Below are 18,610 nucleotides of genomic sequence, written 5' to 3'. Positions count from 1 at the left end.
AGTGCAGCCTATGTCCCGCTCCCATTCTCCCCTTCTGCTGGGCACCCTTAGGGGGCACAACCTGCACATGAATGCACAGAGTGGGCCTGAAAACCCTTGGAAAAGAAGGCAGCCCTGTCTCCATTCTCCTCCCCATGTAACACTAGAAGACCGAGTCCAGAGGGGGTTAGGCAAACTTAATCCATTCCAAGCATTTTAATTCCGAGGGGCAGGGTGGGCAGCACACAGCCGCAGAATGTGAGTTGCAGAGTCTGGTGGCAACCAGTGTGTTGTCGGGAAAAAAGAACCTTCGAAACTTATTCCAGAACTAGTAGGAATGAAGAGGGGGCAGGCCTTCAAGCTAATGCTGGGGCCCCATGCTGCCAGGACCCACAAATAAGGGAGCCAGGAGAGCAGATTTCCTTCTCATTGCTTCCTGCCACTGTCTCACCTTCATCCCCCCCCAAAACCCTCAAGTCCCACGTCAACACCAGCAGCTCAGATTCGGTTACTCTACACCACCTCTGTCTCTCTGAGCACAACACCAGCTCTGCTTACACCCAATAAATGCTTCTGGATTAAACAGAGAGGCCTATTTTCTCTGTGAATGGCATTTGTTTGATGGTTATGCAAGACAAAATAATATAAAATACATAACACATACATGCTCGTACCCTGCTGGGGGAATGAATATCAGTTGGTACAATTGTCAAAAGCAGTCAGTTGTCTATGAAGCCTTATGAATTGTCACATCCTTTAAGCCAATAATTTCCAAATAGAATCTCTTCTAAGGAAATACGTGGCATGTAGAAAAATCTTTAGGCACAAAGATTTTGTCAGAGTGTTAATAATAATAGCAAAAAAAAAAATTAGAAACAGCACTGTTTTTCAATGATAAGGAATAATAAACCATAATAATTCCCTTAATAGAATGTTATCCAGTCTTTAATAATGATATTTGTAATGACTTTGTCATGGTAAGATAGTACCATGAAAACCAAATCCACATTCAAACAAAGCTATGTTCAAATTGTACATACAGTATGATTGTAATCATGTAAAAAAGGAATATGCTCAGAAAAATGGAAGGAAATATACCAAAATGTTAATAATGTTTCCCTTTGATGGTAAAATTATGGATTTATGTATTTATCGTCTTTTCATACTATTACAGTTCATTGTGGTAAGCAGAATTCTGAGAAGGCTCTTGTGATTCCTGACCCCCAGATCCAGGTCCTGGTGTAACTCCCTCCTGTTGAGTGTGGACAGGACCTGTAACTTGTTTCTAACCATTGAATATGGCAAAGGTGGTGGGATATCACACCCTTGTATGTTATATCATATGGCAAAGTGAAAGGATTGTACAGATGTAGTTAATGTCAGTCAATCACGCCTCCAATTATCCTGGGTGGGTCTGACCTAATCAGGGTTTAGAGGTGAGAGCTGCTCCCCTGCTGGCCTTGAGGAAGCCAAGAGCCATGAGTTGAACTGTCTATGGAAAGGGGCGGCTTCTATGTGCTGAGGGCCTTGGTCTACAGCCACAAGGAACTGAATTCTGCCAACAGCCTCAATGAGCTTGGGAGAGGACCTGGAGCCTCAGATGAGACTGTGGCCCTGTGGTGGTTAGATTCAGTTGTCAACTTGACCAGGTGAACGTGCCTAGTTCTGTTGCTGTGTACATGAGTCAATGGTATGTGAACCTCATCTGTCGCTCATTACAACTGCAGTTGGCTAAGAAGTGTGCCTGCTGTAATGAATGACGTTTGATTTAATTGGCTGGTGCTTAAATGAGAGAGTTCAACATAACACAGCAAAAGCAGCATACCTCATCTCGGCACTCGCAGCTCAGTCCAGGCCTTTGGCGATGCAGAAAGGAATCACCCTGGGGAAAGATGTTGGAACCCAGAGGCCTGGAGAGAAGGCCAGCAGGGATTGTCTTGTGCCTTCCCATGTAAGAAAGCACCTCAGTCGAAAGTTGGCTGCCTTTCCTTTGAAGAACTATACATTCACTAAATACATCCCCTTTTATTGAAAGCCAATCTGTCTCTGGTGTGTTGCATTCTGGCAGCTAGCAAACTAGAACAGGCCCCAAGCTGACACCTTGACTGAAGCCTTGCAAGAGCCGGAGCAAAGGACCTAGCTATTCCAGGCTGGGACTCCTGATCCATGGAAACTGTGAGATAATAAATGTACATTGCTTTCAGCCATTTTATAATAGAATTGCTAAATTACTGAGTAGTCATTTGTTACACAGCAATAGAGAACTAAGCCATTTATACTTCTATATAACTATGATTTTCCGTACCTTCCAAATACTTGGTAAGTGCTGTCAACTGGAACTTTCTGCAATGATGGAAATGTTCTATTGTGCACTTTCCAATATGCTAGTCATTAACCACATGTGGCTTAGGGAGCCCTTGAAATGTGACTGGTCACAGTGTAGAACTGCAATTTTTTTTAATTAGTTAATTTAAATTTAAATAGTAATAAGTGCCTGCTCACTACCATATTGGAAGCAAACATCTATGATTTACTTTAACGATACTTTTTAAAGCCCTGACCCATGACAGAAACTACCAAATAAAATGTCCATTTTGAAAGGAAATGGGTGAAAATGTGTGAACCTTGATAGGAGGCAGCGAGATACAGCAGGGGCAGTACTACCCAGGCCTGTAGACCTAAATGTTCCTATCTTCAAAAAGAAAGTAACAATGATTGCCCTAGGAATCTCATGGGAAAGTTTGGAGGATGAGATGGGATGCTGTATGTGGAAGGGAAGGGCTGTTATGAAGAAAGAAACCAAGCCCTGTGACTCCTCTTCGTTCCAGCCAAACTGGAATGGAAGAGGAGCTGCTCTCTGGGGAACTTGGTGCTTCCTGGCCCAGATGACCCAGGCAAAGCAGAGAGGGAGGATGGGCTCCTGTGGCACACCCTGGGATCCCCAGAAGGTCTCTTCTGTGGTGCTTTGACCATTGTTCCAGCTTGTAAGTACTTCTCCTTCCAACCTACGGTTCTCCCTGACACCTTTCTTTGTGGATTGCTCTTCCAACTAAGTACAGGGGATGTTGGCCTCTCCCCATATGAAATCACACCAGTCTAAGGCAGCTCATGGCTCTTGGGAGCTAGGATGGCGGTGGCGAGAATCTCTCCTATGAATGTGCACAGGAGAATTTCTTGGGGGTGGGGATGGAGGGAACAGAATATATAGTATTGTATTGACCTCACATTGACCTCCTACTATCCCCCCGCCACCCGCACCTCCTGCCCCCCCCACCCACAACAGGACATGCCCAGCAAGGCCCTCTCCTGCCTCTAGCTCCTTTCCCTTTTACCTACTACTACTTAATATCATGAAATAATTTTATATTTGGATAATGAAAATTTTTTACCTACTGCTTTCCTAATATGAGATACAGACTAATATCTTGTTGGCTGGTAGGGGACAGGTTTAAAAAGCTTAAGAAAGCTTCCTCTTCCACTGGAGGCTGTAGGAGTTAAATTAATATAGTGAGAAGAGAAAAGGTCTTTGGACTCAGAGCTGCCACTTAATAGCTGTGTGGTCTTGAAAAATTATTTAACATCTCTGATCTCCAACTTCTTCATCTGTGAAATAGGAATGATTGTACCTACTATACAGAGTGCCACAAAAAGTATGTTTCATTTGAAATTATGTTTAGCCCCGAAGTATCCATGTATCTCATCGAATCCTAATTATTTGGTGGAGTCGAGAGTAGCAGGTAAAAGGGAAAGGAGCTAGAGGCAGGAGAGGGCCTTGCTGGGCATGTCCTGTTGTGGGGGGGAGGTGCGTGAGGTGCGGGTGGCGGGGGGATAGTAGGAGGTCAATGTGAGTTGGTGTCTTGGTTTGCCAGAGCTGCTATGACAAATACCACACAATGGGTTGGCTTAGCAACAGGAATTTATTGACACATGATGTCGAACACTAAAAGTCCAAAATCAAAGCATCAGCAAGGCTGTGTTTTCTCCCCCAAATCTGTAGTGTTTCAGTGCTGGCTTGCCACAATCTTTGGAGTTTTGTGGCCTCCATCACTGTTTCCAGTTACATAGGAATCTGTTTCTCCTTGTGTCTGCTCTTCTGGTTTCTACTGACTTTTGGTTTCTGGCTCCTCCCTGTGCCTTCTGTTTTTGAGGCGTCCAGAAACACAGATTAAGATCCAGCCTAATTCAGTTGGCTGGACCTTAACTAATAATAACATTTTTACAAGTTCCTAATTACAAATAAAGCACACTCACACACGTGGATTAAGATTAAGAACGTGTCTTTGCCTGGGGTACATGATTTAATCTACCATAGCAGGTAACCAGGTGAGCCCTGGAGCTGGATTTAAGAGGATAACAAAGCTCTGTAGTCTTCTCCTGAGCTATGACACATCTTGGTGTGTTTGTCCTGTGCAAGAAGAGAAGGAACCCGTGGGAAGAATGAAGGTTGAAGACGGGGCTGGGGGGTGGGGGAGAGCTGTGTTAGAGAAGTAGTAGGTGGGAAGGACTGGACCTCGGGTGCAGGTGGATGGCTTCATCATCCATTGCCTTCCCAAGATGATGGTGAGATAACCTTGGTGCAGTATTTGCAATGTAGATGAGGTAAATCTAATCTGGGGGCCTAGTCAGGTCCCTCCTTCCTCTCTGGGTATTCATTTCCACCCTTCCTGGTTGGGATGTTGCCAGCGCGAAGACTTCAGTTCCAGAGATTTGATCTGCAAAGTCACAGTGTCGTCTGAGGATGTGACTATCACTGCAGTAACATAATGCAGGCTCCCCCTGGTTAGGTTTTTCCAGTAATTCACTAAAGGCCATGCAAAGCTGAGGTGGCAACCTAGTAGTAATATAAATGGACCTGTGCTCCCTTCTCCAAGCAGAGCAGAGGCCACAGACCCCTTACCTTGGACTTGCATCAAGGTCAGGGTGCCAGAACCAGGAGACTGCATGGAGGCATGGGCACCAGACCATCCCAAAAACAGGGTCCCTGAGGGTCCCAGAGGAGGTTCTTCCCACTGGGGCTAGTGCCTCATGCTCTCTCACCTGCTGACTTCTGGATTCCAACTTGCCTAGACCCTCCTTGAGGTCTCTGGTTCCCCTAAACATGAATCCCTGGATATGAACCTGTCAAAACTTCCAACCTCGCTGCAATTCCTTGGCTCCTGGCTCAACGTGGCTAAAAGCCGAGACAATTGCCAAACAGTTCCAGCCTTCATTATTGACTCAGAGAACTTCAGTATTGGAAGGGAGCTTAGAGGCCATTTAATGCGTTCCTTATTTATATTGATGAGGAAGCTGAAGCTAGTTAGGAGCTGAGTCAGGACCAGAACTGCCATCTCCTGACTACCCCTCTACCAGGACCGGTGGCAACCTGAGTCTGAGGGTCCCTTACGAAGGTTCTCTTAGCCAGCTCGGCCTCTCCCCCCTTGCCCCAGTGTTATGTATTCATTTACGCCACCTTCTTCCAGACCAGAAGCTCCATGAGGTTATTCACCACTGTGTTCTAAGTGCCTATGGCAGCACTTGGAACAGAGTTAAGTCCTTTATCATTATTTGTTGGTTCAATAAACAAGTCAGTACAGATATCACCAAACCACTGTCAGAGGGGTCATTTGGAAATGACCTAGGAAACTGGACCATCTGAGCTGGTGTGGTCAGAATAATGGCATGTTTTTGAACAGAAAGACCTGGGTTTCAATAACTCTGCCTTCCACTGGCTGAACATCACCCTGCAAATAAAGTTTCCTTACCTGTTAAAAAGGAGTAATAAAGATTACCTCAAAGAGTTATTGTGAGAATTAAATGAAGCATGCATTTAAAGCACTTATCCAAGTGTTTGGCACATACTGAGCACTCAAAGTATGGGAGCTTTTCATATGAGAGATCCCTTCCCCATCCCTCCTTTAGAAACATCCTGGCTCTCAATATCTGCTGCCGACATGACCCTGACATTGGTCACAGCTGATTGGACCAGGGTGAGGCATCAGTAGTAGGGTTCAACATAAACAGTCCCCTTCTTTGTGGAACCTGGTCCTTCCAGGCACTTTCCTCCTTGTAATGAACTCTCTCTTTTGCTCACTGGAGGAAACAAAGCAACTTATTTTGGGGACTCCACTGGCAGAGGGTGCCTTGGCACCTGGACAAAAGGCTCCTTCTACCTGGGTCAGGGTAAATGTCTTGGTGGTGCTACCTTAAAGGCCCCGGTAAGCTGATGTCATCAGCATATGGGGTGGGGACCCAGTGCAGAATGGATTGGCACAGCCTGTCTGTAGTGGGTGCTGGTGGTGGTGGCAGCAAGTCTGCTCAGCAGTGGGTATGGCACAGAGCACTGGGACTGGAGTCTGGGATGGAGAGATTGTCATCGAGGTCACCATGTTCATGAGCAGACATGAGTCACCCTGGAACGCTGCAGATCCTCCAATTGCAGGTGGGAGGATAGTCAGAAAATACCCGACAGTGTTCTTATTCAACACTATTTTTTTTAACCTAGACCCATGTGACTGGGGAGCAAGGTCCCAGAAGACCCAGCCCCAGAGAAGTGGGGACTCAACAAACTGAGGCCCTCATCTGCCTGCTCGGCCTCAGACGCCAACAACCTCATCCCTCTCACTTTTTCCTCCCCCTACCCATTTGCTCCCTCCTCTAGACTCAGGCATCTGTTTCCCGCCCACTCCTTCATCATCACCCTCACAACGCCCATTCTCCTCCCAGGAGATGTTGTCTGTCTGCAGCACTCTCCCTATCCCTGTCAGGGAGTCATGCGTTCTCAGAGCTCAGAGGGCACCCATGTGCCCTCAAGTCCGTCCTCCCATACCTGCTGTTTTTGTGGCGGGCAGCCACCCGGGCCCTGAATGAGTGTTTCCATGTTGGGCACCTGCTGGATCCTGGGGTAGCTACCTCCATCCTTGGAGGGCTTTATCTGTGAGTTCCTCGATTTCCCCTTCCTCTTCCTTGTCTTCCCCTTCCTCACCACTCACTGCCCCAGCCCTGCTCCAGAGCCTCATCCCACCCTGCGCCTTGGCTCACCCACATCCAATCTTTCCCTCTTCCAATTCTCTGTCACTGCTACGAGGTGAATTTTTCCAAAATGTCCATGAGCATACATGTGCCCTTTGATAGTACCTTGGGCCTATAGAACAAATATCCTCAGGCCAGCACTTAATGTCTTCTTTCCTCTGTCTCCAATTTTATCTAAAATCGTTTCCTTGTCCAGAACCTTAACTGCCAGCAAATCAATCAATTCGCTGTCCTCAGAATATGCCCTCAGCACTCCTGCCTCTAGGATCTGGCCTGTTCCTTTTTTTTCCCTCTCCAATCCAGTCTCCTCTTTGGAAACTCCCTGACTACCTGAGTTTCTGAAAATATCCCCCCCTACATCCCACAGAGCCCACAGTCCTCACCACTTGTGCTTGCACATGCTGCTGTACTTCTAATATGGGTCCAATTGCAGGTCCTCTGGGAACTCTTATCCCCTCGCCCCTCGTAGGTGGGCACTCAAAACGCAGTGAGGACGATGATGAGATAAATGCTGCCTGAGCTCCCCGAGATTCTTCCCCATTTTCAACAGTTCCTTCTGACATCCTTTGGGTTTCTGTCTTTCAAACAGCCTCTGAACAGAGCATAGTGCTCCATGTGGGGTCTGACACTGCCAAATACAGTGAAACCAGAGTTCCCCTGAGGTAGGGAAAGGGATACATGGATTATGATGTAATGATCTAGCCACCAATGATTATTTATTCAGGTTCCCCAAACATTTGGTCAGTGTTCAAGTTGTTTTCCTCTCATGGTAACATTGAGTCCTAAAGTTCTTTCTGAAAAATCTTTTTCAGGATTGCTCAGAGGCAGTGGCCACTTCTCTTAGGTTTCAATAAAAAAAAAAAAATTGTCACATACCTTCCCATATCCTAGGCACTCTTTCTGGAGCATTGAATTCTTCAGTTTTCTTTTTCGTTTTCTCAACTTTTCATGCTGTTTACAAGTAATGTACTAGTACATTCTCTAATTTCACATTTCTCTCATGCTTTTATTTTTTGATACATCCTTTTACTTATCTGTTTATATCAAAGTGAATGCTTTAGGTGCAGACCCCATAGTCAGGAGCCTCATGCAGTAGAGCATGGAGACTAAGAGCACAGACAAACGGGTTCATTTTTGGCTCTGCCCCTGACTGACTGTGACCATAAGTAATTTACTTAACCTTTTCTAACTTCAGTATCTCTCATCTGTGTGTGAGGATTAGCTAATCCCTTTATGAAGTGCTTAACAGTGCCGGGCACACCATATACACAACAAATGCTGGCCATTATGGCCACTGGTTCTCCTGGTGAAGTGCCTCCATGGTAGGTTGTGAAATATCCAAGAAAGGCCTTTCACAATGATGATAGTGGTCATAAGACTCTTGAAAGATAAGAGGGCATAGAGCTCCTTACGACTGAAAATTAGTGTTAGAATTATACACCAGTAGAAAGTTACTAGAAAACTGCAAGGGGTGAAAGCAGGCAGATTTTATTCCCTGTCTACAGAGACTGAGGGAAAACAGAAGCAGGAGAAGGGGTTCATGAACAAAGGGGTCAGTGGCCCTTCTCTGCTTCTACTTTGACTTCTTGTTCCCTGATGGCTTCCAAATCCTTAAGGAGTATAGATTCTTCTCAATTTCTAAACAATGGATTTTGTTCAGGGGGGGCAACTTTCCCTGGGGGCAGCTCCTGGGTCCAGGCTCTCCAAACCCCCAATCTTCTAGAGCCATTTTATCTCCCACCATCTGAGCCAACCATTCCCAGACTGAAACCACTGGGCACAGCTGGTGGTGGCAGTGGCTTTCGCTTTGCGTACACACCATGCTTGTTCATTCATTGGGTCTCCCACAGTGACCATGTGAGGAAGGTGGTATCATCACCATTTTCCAGATAAACTGATGCAGAATTAAGCAACTTGCCCAAGGTCATGCAGTTGTGGATCAGAGCTTGGATTGAACTCCTGAATCCACACAATTATCTGTTCTGTGCACTGCCTCTTGGTAAGAACTTCAGCCACGCCTGCACAGCCTCCTGATGGGGAAGCTCTGTGCTTCCCTCAATTCTTCAGCCCTGGCATCTACTAGACAAGTGAGATTGTAGAGAGTCTGTTCTGATTAGAGATCTTTTGGACAGCAGTTGAAGTAGGCAGCAGTACAACTTGCAGATTTTTCTTGGACGTGTGTACCTGTGTGTACACATGGTCAAAATTTGTAGCCCAGTCTGTAACCTGGGCAACAGCCTTAGGGCATCACTGTGATAACTAGACATGTGTCTCCCTGGCCCCTGTCATCTTCTAATGGAGGCTGACAAGGGACAGCCTCTGCTGAAGAAGCATCCCTCAATTGCCTTTATCTTGTACCACTTGACCCAACCCTTCCCCCAGTTGGCCCAGGGGTACCTGTAGACCCAAAGGCTCCTGATCGTTGAGTGGTCAGGGTCCTACAATGTGACCTGCTAGAAATGATGAGGAGGGGCCAATCATATTCTCAAGCTTGGAAATCTGATTTTGGAAATAGAGAAAGTGAAGCTGTGAGCAATGGGGGCTGAAGCTGAGAGAATCTGGAGGTGGTTAAGGCTGTGATAGGTTAGGCAAAGAGAAAATGACATTGCACAAAAGCTATAATGTAGAAAAGAACATTTATAGAGTGGAGGATGAGAATAAACTGGTTGGAAGTGAAGTAGACACACAAAAAAGCTGAGTCAAGGCAAAGGTGAAATATTCTAGCAGTTGATGGTTACCCTATCAACATATAAGAATCATCTGGGAATTAGGCCTAAGAGTCACCCCCAGAGAACTTCTTTGTTGCTCAAATGTGGCCTCTTTCTCTAAGCCAACTCAGCATGTGAACTCAGTGCCTTCCACCCTACGTGGGACATGATTCCCAGGGATGTGAATCTCCCTGGCAATGTGGGACAGAAAGTCTAGGATAAGCCAGAACCTAGGGGAAAAAAAATCATCTGGGGAGCATTTAACAAATACTTGTGCCTGGGCCCACCCACAGAGATTCTATTTAATTGATGCAGAGAATGATCCAGGGATTGGCAGACCAAAAATCTCCCTGAGTAAATCTAAAGCTAGGGTAGAGAACCAGTGACCTTCAGAGATGTTTCCTGGCTTCCTGAGTTTCCCGGCTCTCTGCAGCCTGGTTCTTGCTCTGGCGGAGGTTCATGGTTCAGATTTTCCTGTTCTGTGGGAGACCTGATGCTTCAGATTCTCTTCGGTTCTTTGGCAGATACTTTTGTATATTTAATTAGTGGAAATCTTGCCTTCTTCTCTAATAGAATACTGATTTTGTTCAGGTATTGAACAGCAATATGGTCAAAGGTGGTGGGCCCAAACCCTGACGATGAAGTTTAATTGATCCAAGCCAAATATGGTGATTTCATCCCCCTTTACCCATCTTTGCGATTGGTATGTGATCCAGTTCTGACCACTGACATGGGACAAGGGAGCTTCTGGGAAAGATTTTTCCCTTTCAAAAGAGAGAAGTTGGAGAAATGCCCTTCTCATTCTTCCCTGCATTTGGAAGTGGAAGTTGGGTGAGGCTGATGTGATGATACCTGGAGCATCAGGAGCCATCTTGTGACTATGAGGGGAAAACCAAAAGAATTGTGGAAAACTGTCCAGGGCCCTGATGTAAGTGCTGCTGAATTAATTGGGATCTACCTCTCTCCAGATTTCATATTATGTGCTTACTGTGTGTCAGACACTTCTGTATTAAACACTTTACATATACTAATTGACTTCTCAACAACCTTGAGGTAAGTCCTCTGGATGTGAGATGATTATTTATTGTGTCCCACTCTCCCCTCCCTGCAGACTAAGGCATTAGGACTGGCTCCATGCAACAGTAGCCTCTCCCATACTATCCACTACTCGATGCAATTTGAGAATGACTTTCTGTGAGACAAAGTGACATAATGTATATACTGTTGGGGTCCTTAAAAAAGAGCCAAAAGATAGCAAAATACATCAGGGCTACTGAGCTCAGTATCTCCAGACTGCAGACCCCGCTTGTACTGCTCTCACTCACACTATGCTATATGTTCAGAAGGCTTTCAGTTGATGTCTGTCTAAAGTCACTCAATAAACTTTGCCAATTAACTCTCCCTTCACCCTTGCTTTCACCTCTTCATTGGTGTCTCTACTCTTCCACCATTGCTTCCCTCTTTCCTTACTCTTCGATTCACCAACAATGGGATTTGAGAGAAAGAGAAATGGACTGTCCCCCTCAACAAAATACTCTGGATTTTAACATTTAAAAAACAGATTTAAAAATCTGGATTTCTGGGTGTTGGAGAGTTGCTAAGTATCAGCAATTGCTTTTATCAGACTGATTGTATCTCCAAAATGAGCTTTCTTTTCATGCTGTGTCATGCCCCCTGCCACCCCCATAAATCTAAGCGATCCCCAAAGAAATGGCCCTTATCACCTCCTTTCCATGGCTGTACCACAAGGACTCTGTTCAGGAAATGCACCAAGGAGATGGAGATACCCTTTTTGCTTTTAAAGGGTACATTTATATACTTATTTACATGGGCAGGCACCAGAATTCGAACCCAGGTCTCCAGTATGGCAGGTGAGAACTCTGCCAGTGAGCCACCATGGCCCACCCCAGATACTCTTAAGACATTCTCAACAGACACCACAATTTTCTCTCACCTGTCTTCATAAATCTTCTATGCAAATTCTGAAGTTGAGCAGCATTGTCAAGGGACCACTGTTCCACTGCTCAACCCCTTGATTTGGTCTCAAACAAAGAATAATGCAGGCGTGAATGGTTTATACACTTTATTTTTTACCCGTTGAGGTAAGCACATGAAAGTCTGGGCAGGCAGAGTTCTAAGAGATGTAGTATCACAATCGCCTGCCCTGTTTACAGACACAGACCATGAGAGCGTCATGGTAAGGGAAAGGAATAGGTTCCTACCACAGGTTGCTATGGGATTATCACAATACATTCGTTCTTGATTCTATTTACACCATGAAGTGTGAAAGGGTACATTTCTTACACCAAAAATATATATTCTGAAATCTCTAAAACAAAAATATTTCTATCTCTACATGAGATCTACTAGAAAGACGAACATAGAAAACAAAGGAAATGTACCAGCACCTCGAGTTGCCCCTTCTGTGGGAAGGCTGCTCTGCTCTCCACCTACACCATTATCTTAGAAGGGCAGCCAGATCTAAAGTCAGACAGATGCACACAGATAAACACGAGGGAGGCTTACCATCCTGGAGGGGTGAATATGGGAGAAAGAAGGGGGGAAGGAGGATTTTGGCCTCTTTTCTAAAAGGAGTAATTTCATATTCAGTTTGGTGCTTCTGTTTCCAACATTACTGCAGTGTGAAAATCCTGCCTACTAGGGTCAACTACAAACCTATCAAAAGACACCCAAGCTCTACTGGTATCTGCTGGGCTTGGAAATGTGCCATGGGTGGGTTCTCTCTCCCAGGAAATATTAATGTCATCAGCTAAAAGAAAATTTTCCATATTCTCCAATGCTGAAAGTGGGATAGCATTAAGAAAGACACTATTCCTTTTTCTTTTCAGAAAGGTCAGAAATCATTCCATTCTCTTTGAGCACAGAATCTCGTAAAAGGATTGTGTCTATGGATGAGTCATTCCACTTTCCAAATTTTCCTATTGAAAAGATTCATGAAACACTCTCTTCCTCTTTTCACACTTCAAGCAGTGATATACTTACTTCACACCTCTTTTGGTTATGAAAATTACTCTTCTCTCTGGTGAAGAAATGTTAACTGAGCCAACTGCCCATTCTCTATTAGTAATATAAGAGATCAAGGGCACCAAGAATCACAAAGAACAGATTTAATAGAGAAAAAAAAATGCTATTCACTTTGGGATGTCTTTTTTTATGTTTACACTGAAATATGTATAAGCCTGAAAGCTTGAGAATCCTCAATAAAGAAAATAACCACAAAATCCACCTTTTGAGAAGCCCCAGAGCTGTCTAATCTCCTCATCACTCTCAGCACCCCCACCTGGTTGGTAGGCATCTGGCCAAGATCATCTCTCCTCTGAGGGGAGGAGTGAAGGGCACTTGAAAAGCTGAGAGTAAAAGGGGAAGAACTTACATGACGTCTCACTTGGGCCAGCCAGGACTTCTACCTCATGGGAGGCCCCACAGCTACAACCAAAAGAAAGTCAAAAGGCTTAGAACATATAATGCCGGTTTCTGAATGTCTGCTAGGATGTGGCTTGGAAACCTGAGAATTCCAGGGAAAATGCAGAACAGATTGGCAAAGATGACTGTTTATAGTCCTAAGAAGAGGTGCTGACATTCTTGCAAAAGAAGGAATTTAGAGTTGATGTAGCGGCAGGGAGATTCCCCAAACCAGAGACCTCTTGAAGGTAGCTGGAGGTGTCAATCAAGCCTGGCACTTAGCATAGACCAGATATTTATGACTAATTTAAAAGCCAGTCCTATCCCTGACAAAGGAAAGAGCAACTATTGACACTGTCTTTTGAAAATATATGGTTAACTAGTCCTTGAGCATAAAGGCAAGTTTCTGTGCATAAAAAGATGGGGAGGTGAGCTGAATGTGGTAAAGATGAGATCTTCTGACAATCTGCCATCAGAAGTTTGAAATACCAGCTATATAGGCACAACAAGCCAGCCTGCATTTTATGCAACCAAACATATTTGGCTATTTCACAGAATATTTCTGCTAGTCTTCATGATCCCTCTAGACCCTTCCCTAAAAGTCATAGACCAGGAAGTAATACACCCACTTAGTAACTCCAGTTCTTCCCCCTTGGAACCAAAATTCCACCAAACATTACTTTCAGGCCTTCCTAATTCTACATTGCCAGCCTATCAGAGTATTCATTATCCTGCCAACACTCAAACTGTCCTTGAAATCTCTTCTTGTCAAAAAAGCAGCAGACCATATCTCTGGCTCAAGAAAACCTGGGCATAGAAAGCTTCTAACCACTTGACTTACCTTCTGTCCCTAAATCAGTTTCTCCTTAATGTGGTGCTTAAACCCCTTTTTCCTATTTATAAATTTGCTCTTTAAATATTAATCCGCCTCAAACACTTCTACTGGAGAAATCTGAAATGGGAATCCCCTAGATGAGAGAATGACCAGGTTTTACAGTCATCCACTGTAGGTGTGTAAAGATTTTTTAATAGTAACAATGAAATCTGTGGTTGTACTCTCCCTTGTTGATAAACATGCATGTATATACACTTATACACATGCTGCTGCTTCTTTACCTCCACTTCCAATTTCCCATCTCAAACACTGCTCAGCTTGACTCTGCTACCATGGCCACCAGCCACAGACCTGAGCAAGGAAGCAGACAGGGATAGGGTTGAGTGTTTGGCGAGAATTGGGAAAGAGGAGAGAGTAAAAGTAGGGAATGGTTCCTGACACTGAGGTGTAGCAGAAACAAGTCAGGTTTTTGTTGGAGAAAAATCTAGTGGCCTAAAAAGGGTGGTAGAGCCTTCCAAAGTAGACAAAATTCCTAAAGCACTGTTTACCTGGGAGGGTCTAGCTTGGGAAGGACCAGAAATACAGAGTTAACACAGACTGGTTTCCAGCTCTCAAGAAGCCTAGGGAATAAAAGGATCACAAGACATCACTGCCTTCCGAGAGGCATTTTGCTGAGTGATCTTGTCACCTGGTTTGTTGTATTAGTCTCTTCTCTGTTACATTCCTTACAGCCTTGCTGAAGCTAGGGAAATAAGTTAAGTAGTCACCAACTTTCCTACAGAGAGGGCAGCAGGAAAGAATGAGAGGAGCAAGATGGAGTAAGAAAGAGAGGATGTTCTCAGAGAACAAAGAAAAGAAGATGAAAAAGGAGGCAAACTCAAGGAAGCAGCCAGAAAGGGACAGGGAAAAATCAGCAAAAAAGCTTTCACATTGACAGGCTGCCTTTTAATTTTTCCAAATTAGGTAGGTAAATGGGTACAATTATTCTATTTATCCTAAAGTGATAAATTGTGAAGCTTTGGCTTGCAAAAATTGTAATGCCCATATAGTTCAGAGAAAAATACCTGATCCTGTCTGTACCATACGAAGGGAAGCTGAGACTGTCCTTAAAACAGATTTGTGAAGAGAAACCAAACTAAGAACAGTACCAAAAATTCAAGAGGACATCATTTTAACATTTGAAACCAGCCTGACATTCAGCCAATAGGCACCAGTACAGTCATGTACATTTGCTTGTTTACAGCAGGTATCCGTACTGAGAGGCTGGGTGTCCATCCTGTACTAGTTATTAAATATTTTGAAAATCATATCTGTATTAAAATAATTGTGGCCCTAAGAGATAGGGAAATGTGAAAGAAAGGTGGGAGTCTTTCAAGATCAGAGGTCCTTAGAGCAAACTAGATTACAGTAACATATTTTAAGAGCCTAAGGAATGCAAAATTCAATAAAGTGATATAGCCAACTGGGTGGGGATTGAACTCTTCCATAAGTAGAAAGAAAAATTAATTATGTGTAACTGGAAGGCAGGACCACCCCATTTGGAGAGCATCGACATTGTCAGTATAGATAGGATTCAGTATTTCCCACCACTGTCACAGACAAGGATCCAGTTGCATTCCAACCAATAAATCTGAGGAAGAAATCTTGGCAAGCTAAGACCATCCAAACAAATGTTAGGAAAGAATATTTCAAAAATTATTTGAGGGATAATACCTTTAGCCCTGGAAAGATTTAGCAAATTGAAGCAAATCAAGCCTACAGTAATAATATTTTTGTGGTAAGCTTAAAAATAAATGTTTGGTATTTTGAGAAAATTTGGCATATTAGATTAACCACATACTTTAAAAATGTATAATTATATAATTAAGTGGAAAATTTACTAACCTTATATACAATATTAGAACAATCAAGAGAACTCAAATTTTGCCATCTTTTATAAGTATAACATATTAGTTTTATAAGAATATAAGTACTCTTTAGTTAAGTCCGACAATCTAAGGACATAAAAAGAGGAAATCAAATAAGCTTAATTTATAAATGCAGTCTAAACTGTTTGAAGACATTAAGCATTAAAATTTGCTAGACTTCTGAACAAAATAATAGATTCACACTTTAAATTTAACAGCTTAAGAAATCATTCTTTTGGGGACTTTGTAACTTCAATAAATTCAATGTTAATTTTTAGAACAAAATCTCCAGTTACCCTTTTCTATTCACCAAAATCTACACTTGAGGACCTGAAAAAATTCCTAATGTAGGGGTCCATGGAAACTTCCCCTTTTCCCAGATGCAGAGGGGTCTTTGGCAAGGATAGAGAAAGGACATAGCCAGAAGAGAGGAGAGGAAGGAATCATTTAGAAACAGATCAATGGGTAAGAGATGGGCAGGGTGCCAGTGAAGTTGAGGCACAGTGCTCTTCATCTACAAATGGAAAACACACCAGGGGAACTTTCCATTGTATAAAGATTTTCCAGGATGGAAAACTAATATGATGAGATTCCCTTGGGTGCCAATGTGCTTGCTAGTCACATTCATGCACAAGGGAAGGGAAGGTCTAAGTACACGGGAGCCCAAACCCTTGAGTATATGTAAATATAAGAGAAGAGAAAAACAATAAATATACTTTAAACAAATTTCAAAAATTAATTTCACCATTTACAGTTCATTTCCTTGTGTGGCTTTTTATGTCTGAGAGCCAGAATGTTTGTCAGCCAACATTAATCCATGATGATGAAGAAACTACGTGGCTGAAGTGGTTTTGGTCCATCGTGTTGATGATGGCTCACTACTAAGGCAGCTAAGGAGACATTACATAAGCACTTGAATCTCTCCAGGAATGGAATTAGAATGCGTCCTTGAGGGACAGCAGCAAGACATCGAATCTTCCCACAAAATGGTCAATAAAAACATCCCTTTCTATTCACAAACAACTATTATCAAACCTTTACCAGATATCTAGAAAGCAGACACTATGACAAATCTTCAGGCTAGAAAATCCTTCCCGGTGTCTATACTAATTCCCTCTATAGCAATTGAACTCATTAATATTCTCCATGAAAACCTCAAGAGAAGCTTCACATCCCCATTTATTATTACTAATTTTCCCCTGAGCCTTTTTCCTGCCCAAGCTGAACAATGGCCCTCTTGACTCTTCCATCTTCCAAGGTTCTTACTGACTTATGCAGGCTATTGCTAGGGAGTGATGAAGATGCATCTTTCCGATTGCAATGGTGGGGTCTGCCCATGCCTAGATTGTCAACCCTCCTAATAGGAGACCTTCCTAACAGCCTCTGGGTCAACCAGCTCTCCTCAGGATAGGCAATCAAACCAAGGCCCAGGGCCACCTTGGAGCCTGCAGATGCCAATAGGACTGCAGAGCGTTCTCTTTTCTCTGTGTTCCCTTCCTAACCCCCACCTCATCCTTTAGTAAGAAGGAGTCCACTGAAGGAATCCTCAATTGCTAAATGGATCCATATGGCTCAGCAGGCCAGCAGAACGTTTCATAGAAAATGTCTGAAAATGGGAAGCTGGGTCTTCAATGGTGGCAGTTCTGAAGAGAAAGAGAGGGAAAGGAACAGAAGTACCAAGTGGAGGTGGTCTTCTGCTTCCATTTTCACACCTGGTGACTGGCTGCTGGTATGGGGCTAGCTGGAGGACCTCCAATGCTCACCAAGAATTACTGAATGCTTCGGCATGGCTTTGACATAACCAAGGACAGAGTCTTGGTCTTGCTTCTTCTCTGAGAGACACGCCATCTTCTCTTGTAACCAGAACTTCCCGGAGGCACCTCATGGCCCAAATCTTCCATCCAAGCAAAGAATCTTAGTTGAAGAGACTGAATAAAAGTGTTACAATTAGACAAAAAGAGAGCACATGATTCATTTCTGCTTTTAACACACTCCTTTAAGATGTCACCACAATTTGGATCTGACTATATTTTAAGTTCATTTACAAGTAGACTAGTTCTCAATTAAAAATAACCATGTGCGTTATACATTTCGACAGCTGTCTGGATTTTCCTCTGAAGGAAACAAGATTCTATATTTCACTTACATTCAGCACAGATTTATTTTAACCCATTCGATGAAGAAACAAACCACCACTACCACCCACTGGTAGCTGTGGCTTTTCAAAACACTTCAGTTTCTCCTTAGCACAGCCTTATGAGCAGTTAATTATTATTATCTCCAATTTACAGCTGAGTAAAGTGCCAGAAATAATGGCCTGCCAGGTTATACATGGAATTGAAACCTGGTCTCCTGACTCCTAGTCTACTGCTAAAAAAAAAAAAAAAAAAATTAAAGTTGCCTTTAATAATGCTACAGATTTTGCTCTCAGCTTACTTAAACATAAACGGTGTTTGGATTAAATTATTCAAGCAATCTGAATGCAAGTAATTTGAATGCATAGTCTACCTCAGTTCAGGCAAATATGTTTCAAGTCCTTATATATTCCTTATCAACTGAATTAAAATTGATCATATATATTTTGGCAAATGATATACAGAATTTAGCTTCCAAAATAAGAAGAGTTACAATTTAATATTTCAGAATATTAAATAAGTTAAAGTTTGTGTCAACACTATCCAAAGATTTTAGTAATTTTCCAAGTTGTGTGGTTACAGTAACCCTATGGATTTTCAAATTAGAAGGAT

The 18,610-nt window shown here is 43.3% G+C and overlaps 1 protein-coding gene across 2 annotated transcripts in view; it reads right to left on the bottom strand.

Annotated features, from left to right (window-relative positions):
• Positions 1-11,637: 11,637 nt before the first annotated feature.
• The window catches only part of SLC4A8 (solute carrier family 4 member 8), a 90,961-nt gene continuing 83,988 nt past the window's right edge, over positions 11,638-18,610 (bottom strand). The window contains exon 22 of one of the 2 annotated variants that reach the window (XM_077110720.1): positions 11,638-17,791. In XM_077110720.1, coding sequence (XP_076966835.1) covers positions 17,779-17,791 — 13 coding nt within the window. In that variant the 3' untranslated portion in view covers positions 11,638-17,778. The remainder of the gene's footprint in view (positions 17,792-18,610) is intronic. The other variant, XM_077110719.1, reaches the window with a different exon arrangement.

This window comes from Tamandua tetradactyla, chromosome 7, assembly GCF_023851605.1.
Source record: "Tamandua tetradactyla isolate mTamTet1 chromosome 7, mTamTet1.pri, whole genome shotgun sequence".
NCBI lineage: Eukaryota > Metazoa > Chordata > Mammalia > Pilosa > Myrmecophagidae > Tamandua > Tamandua tetradactyla.
This window is presented reverse-complemented; position numbering and strand designations above follow the sequence as displayed.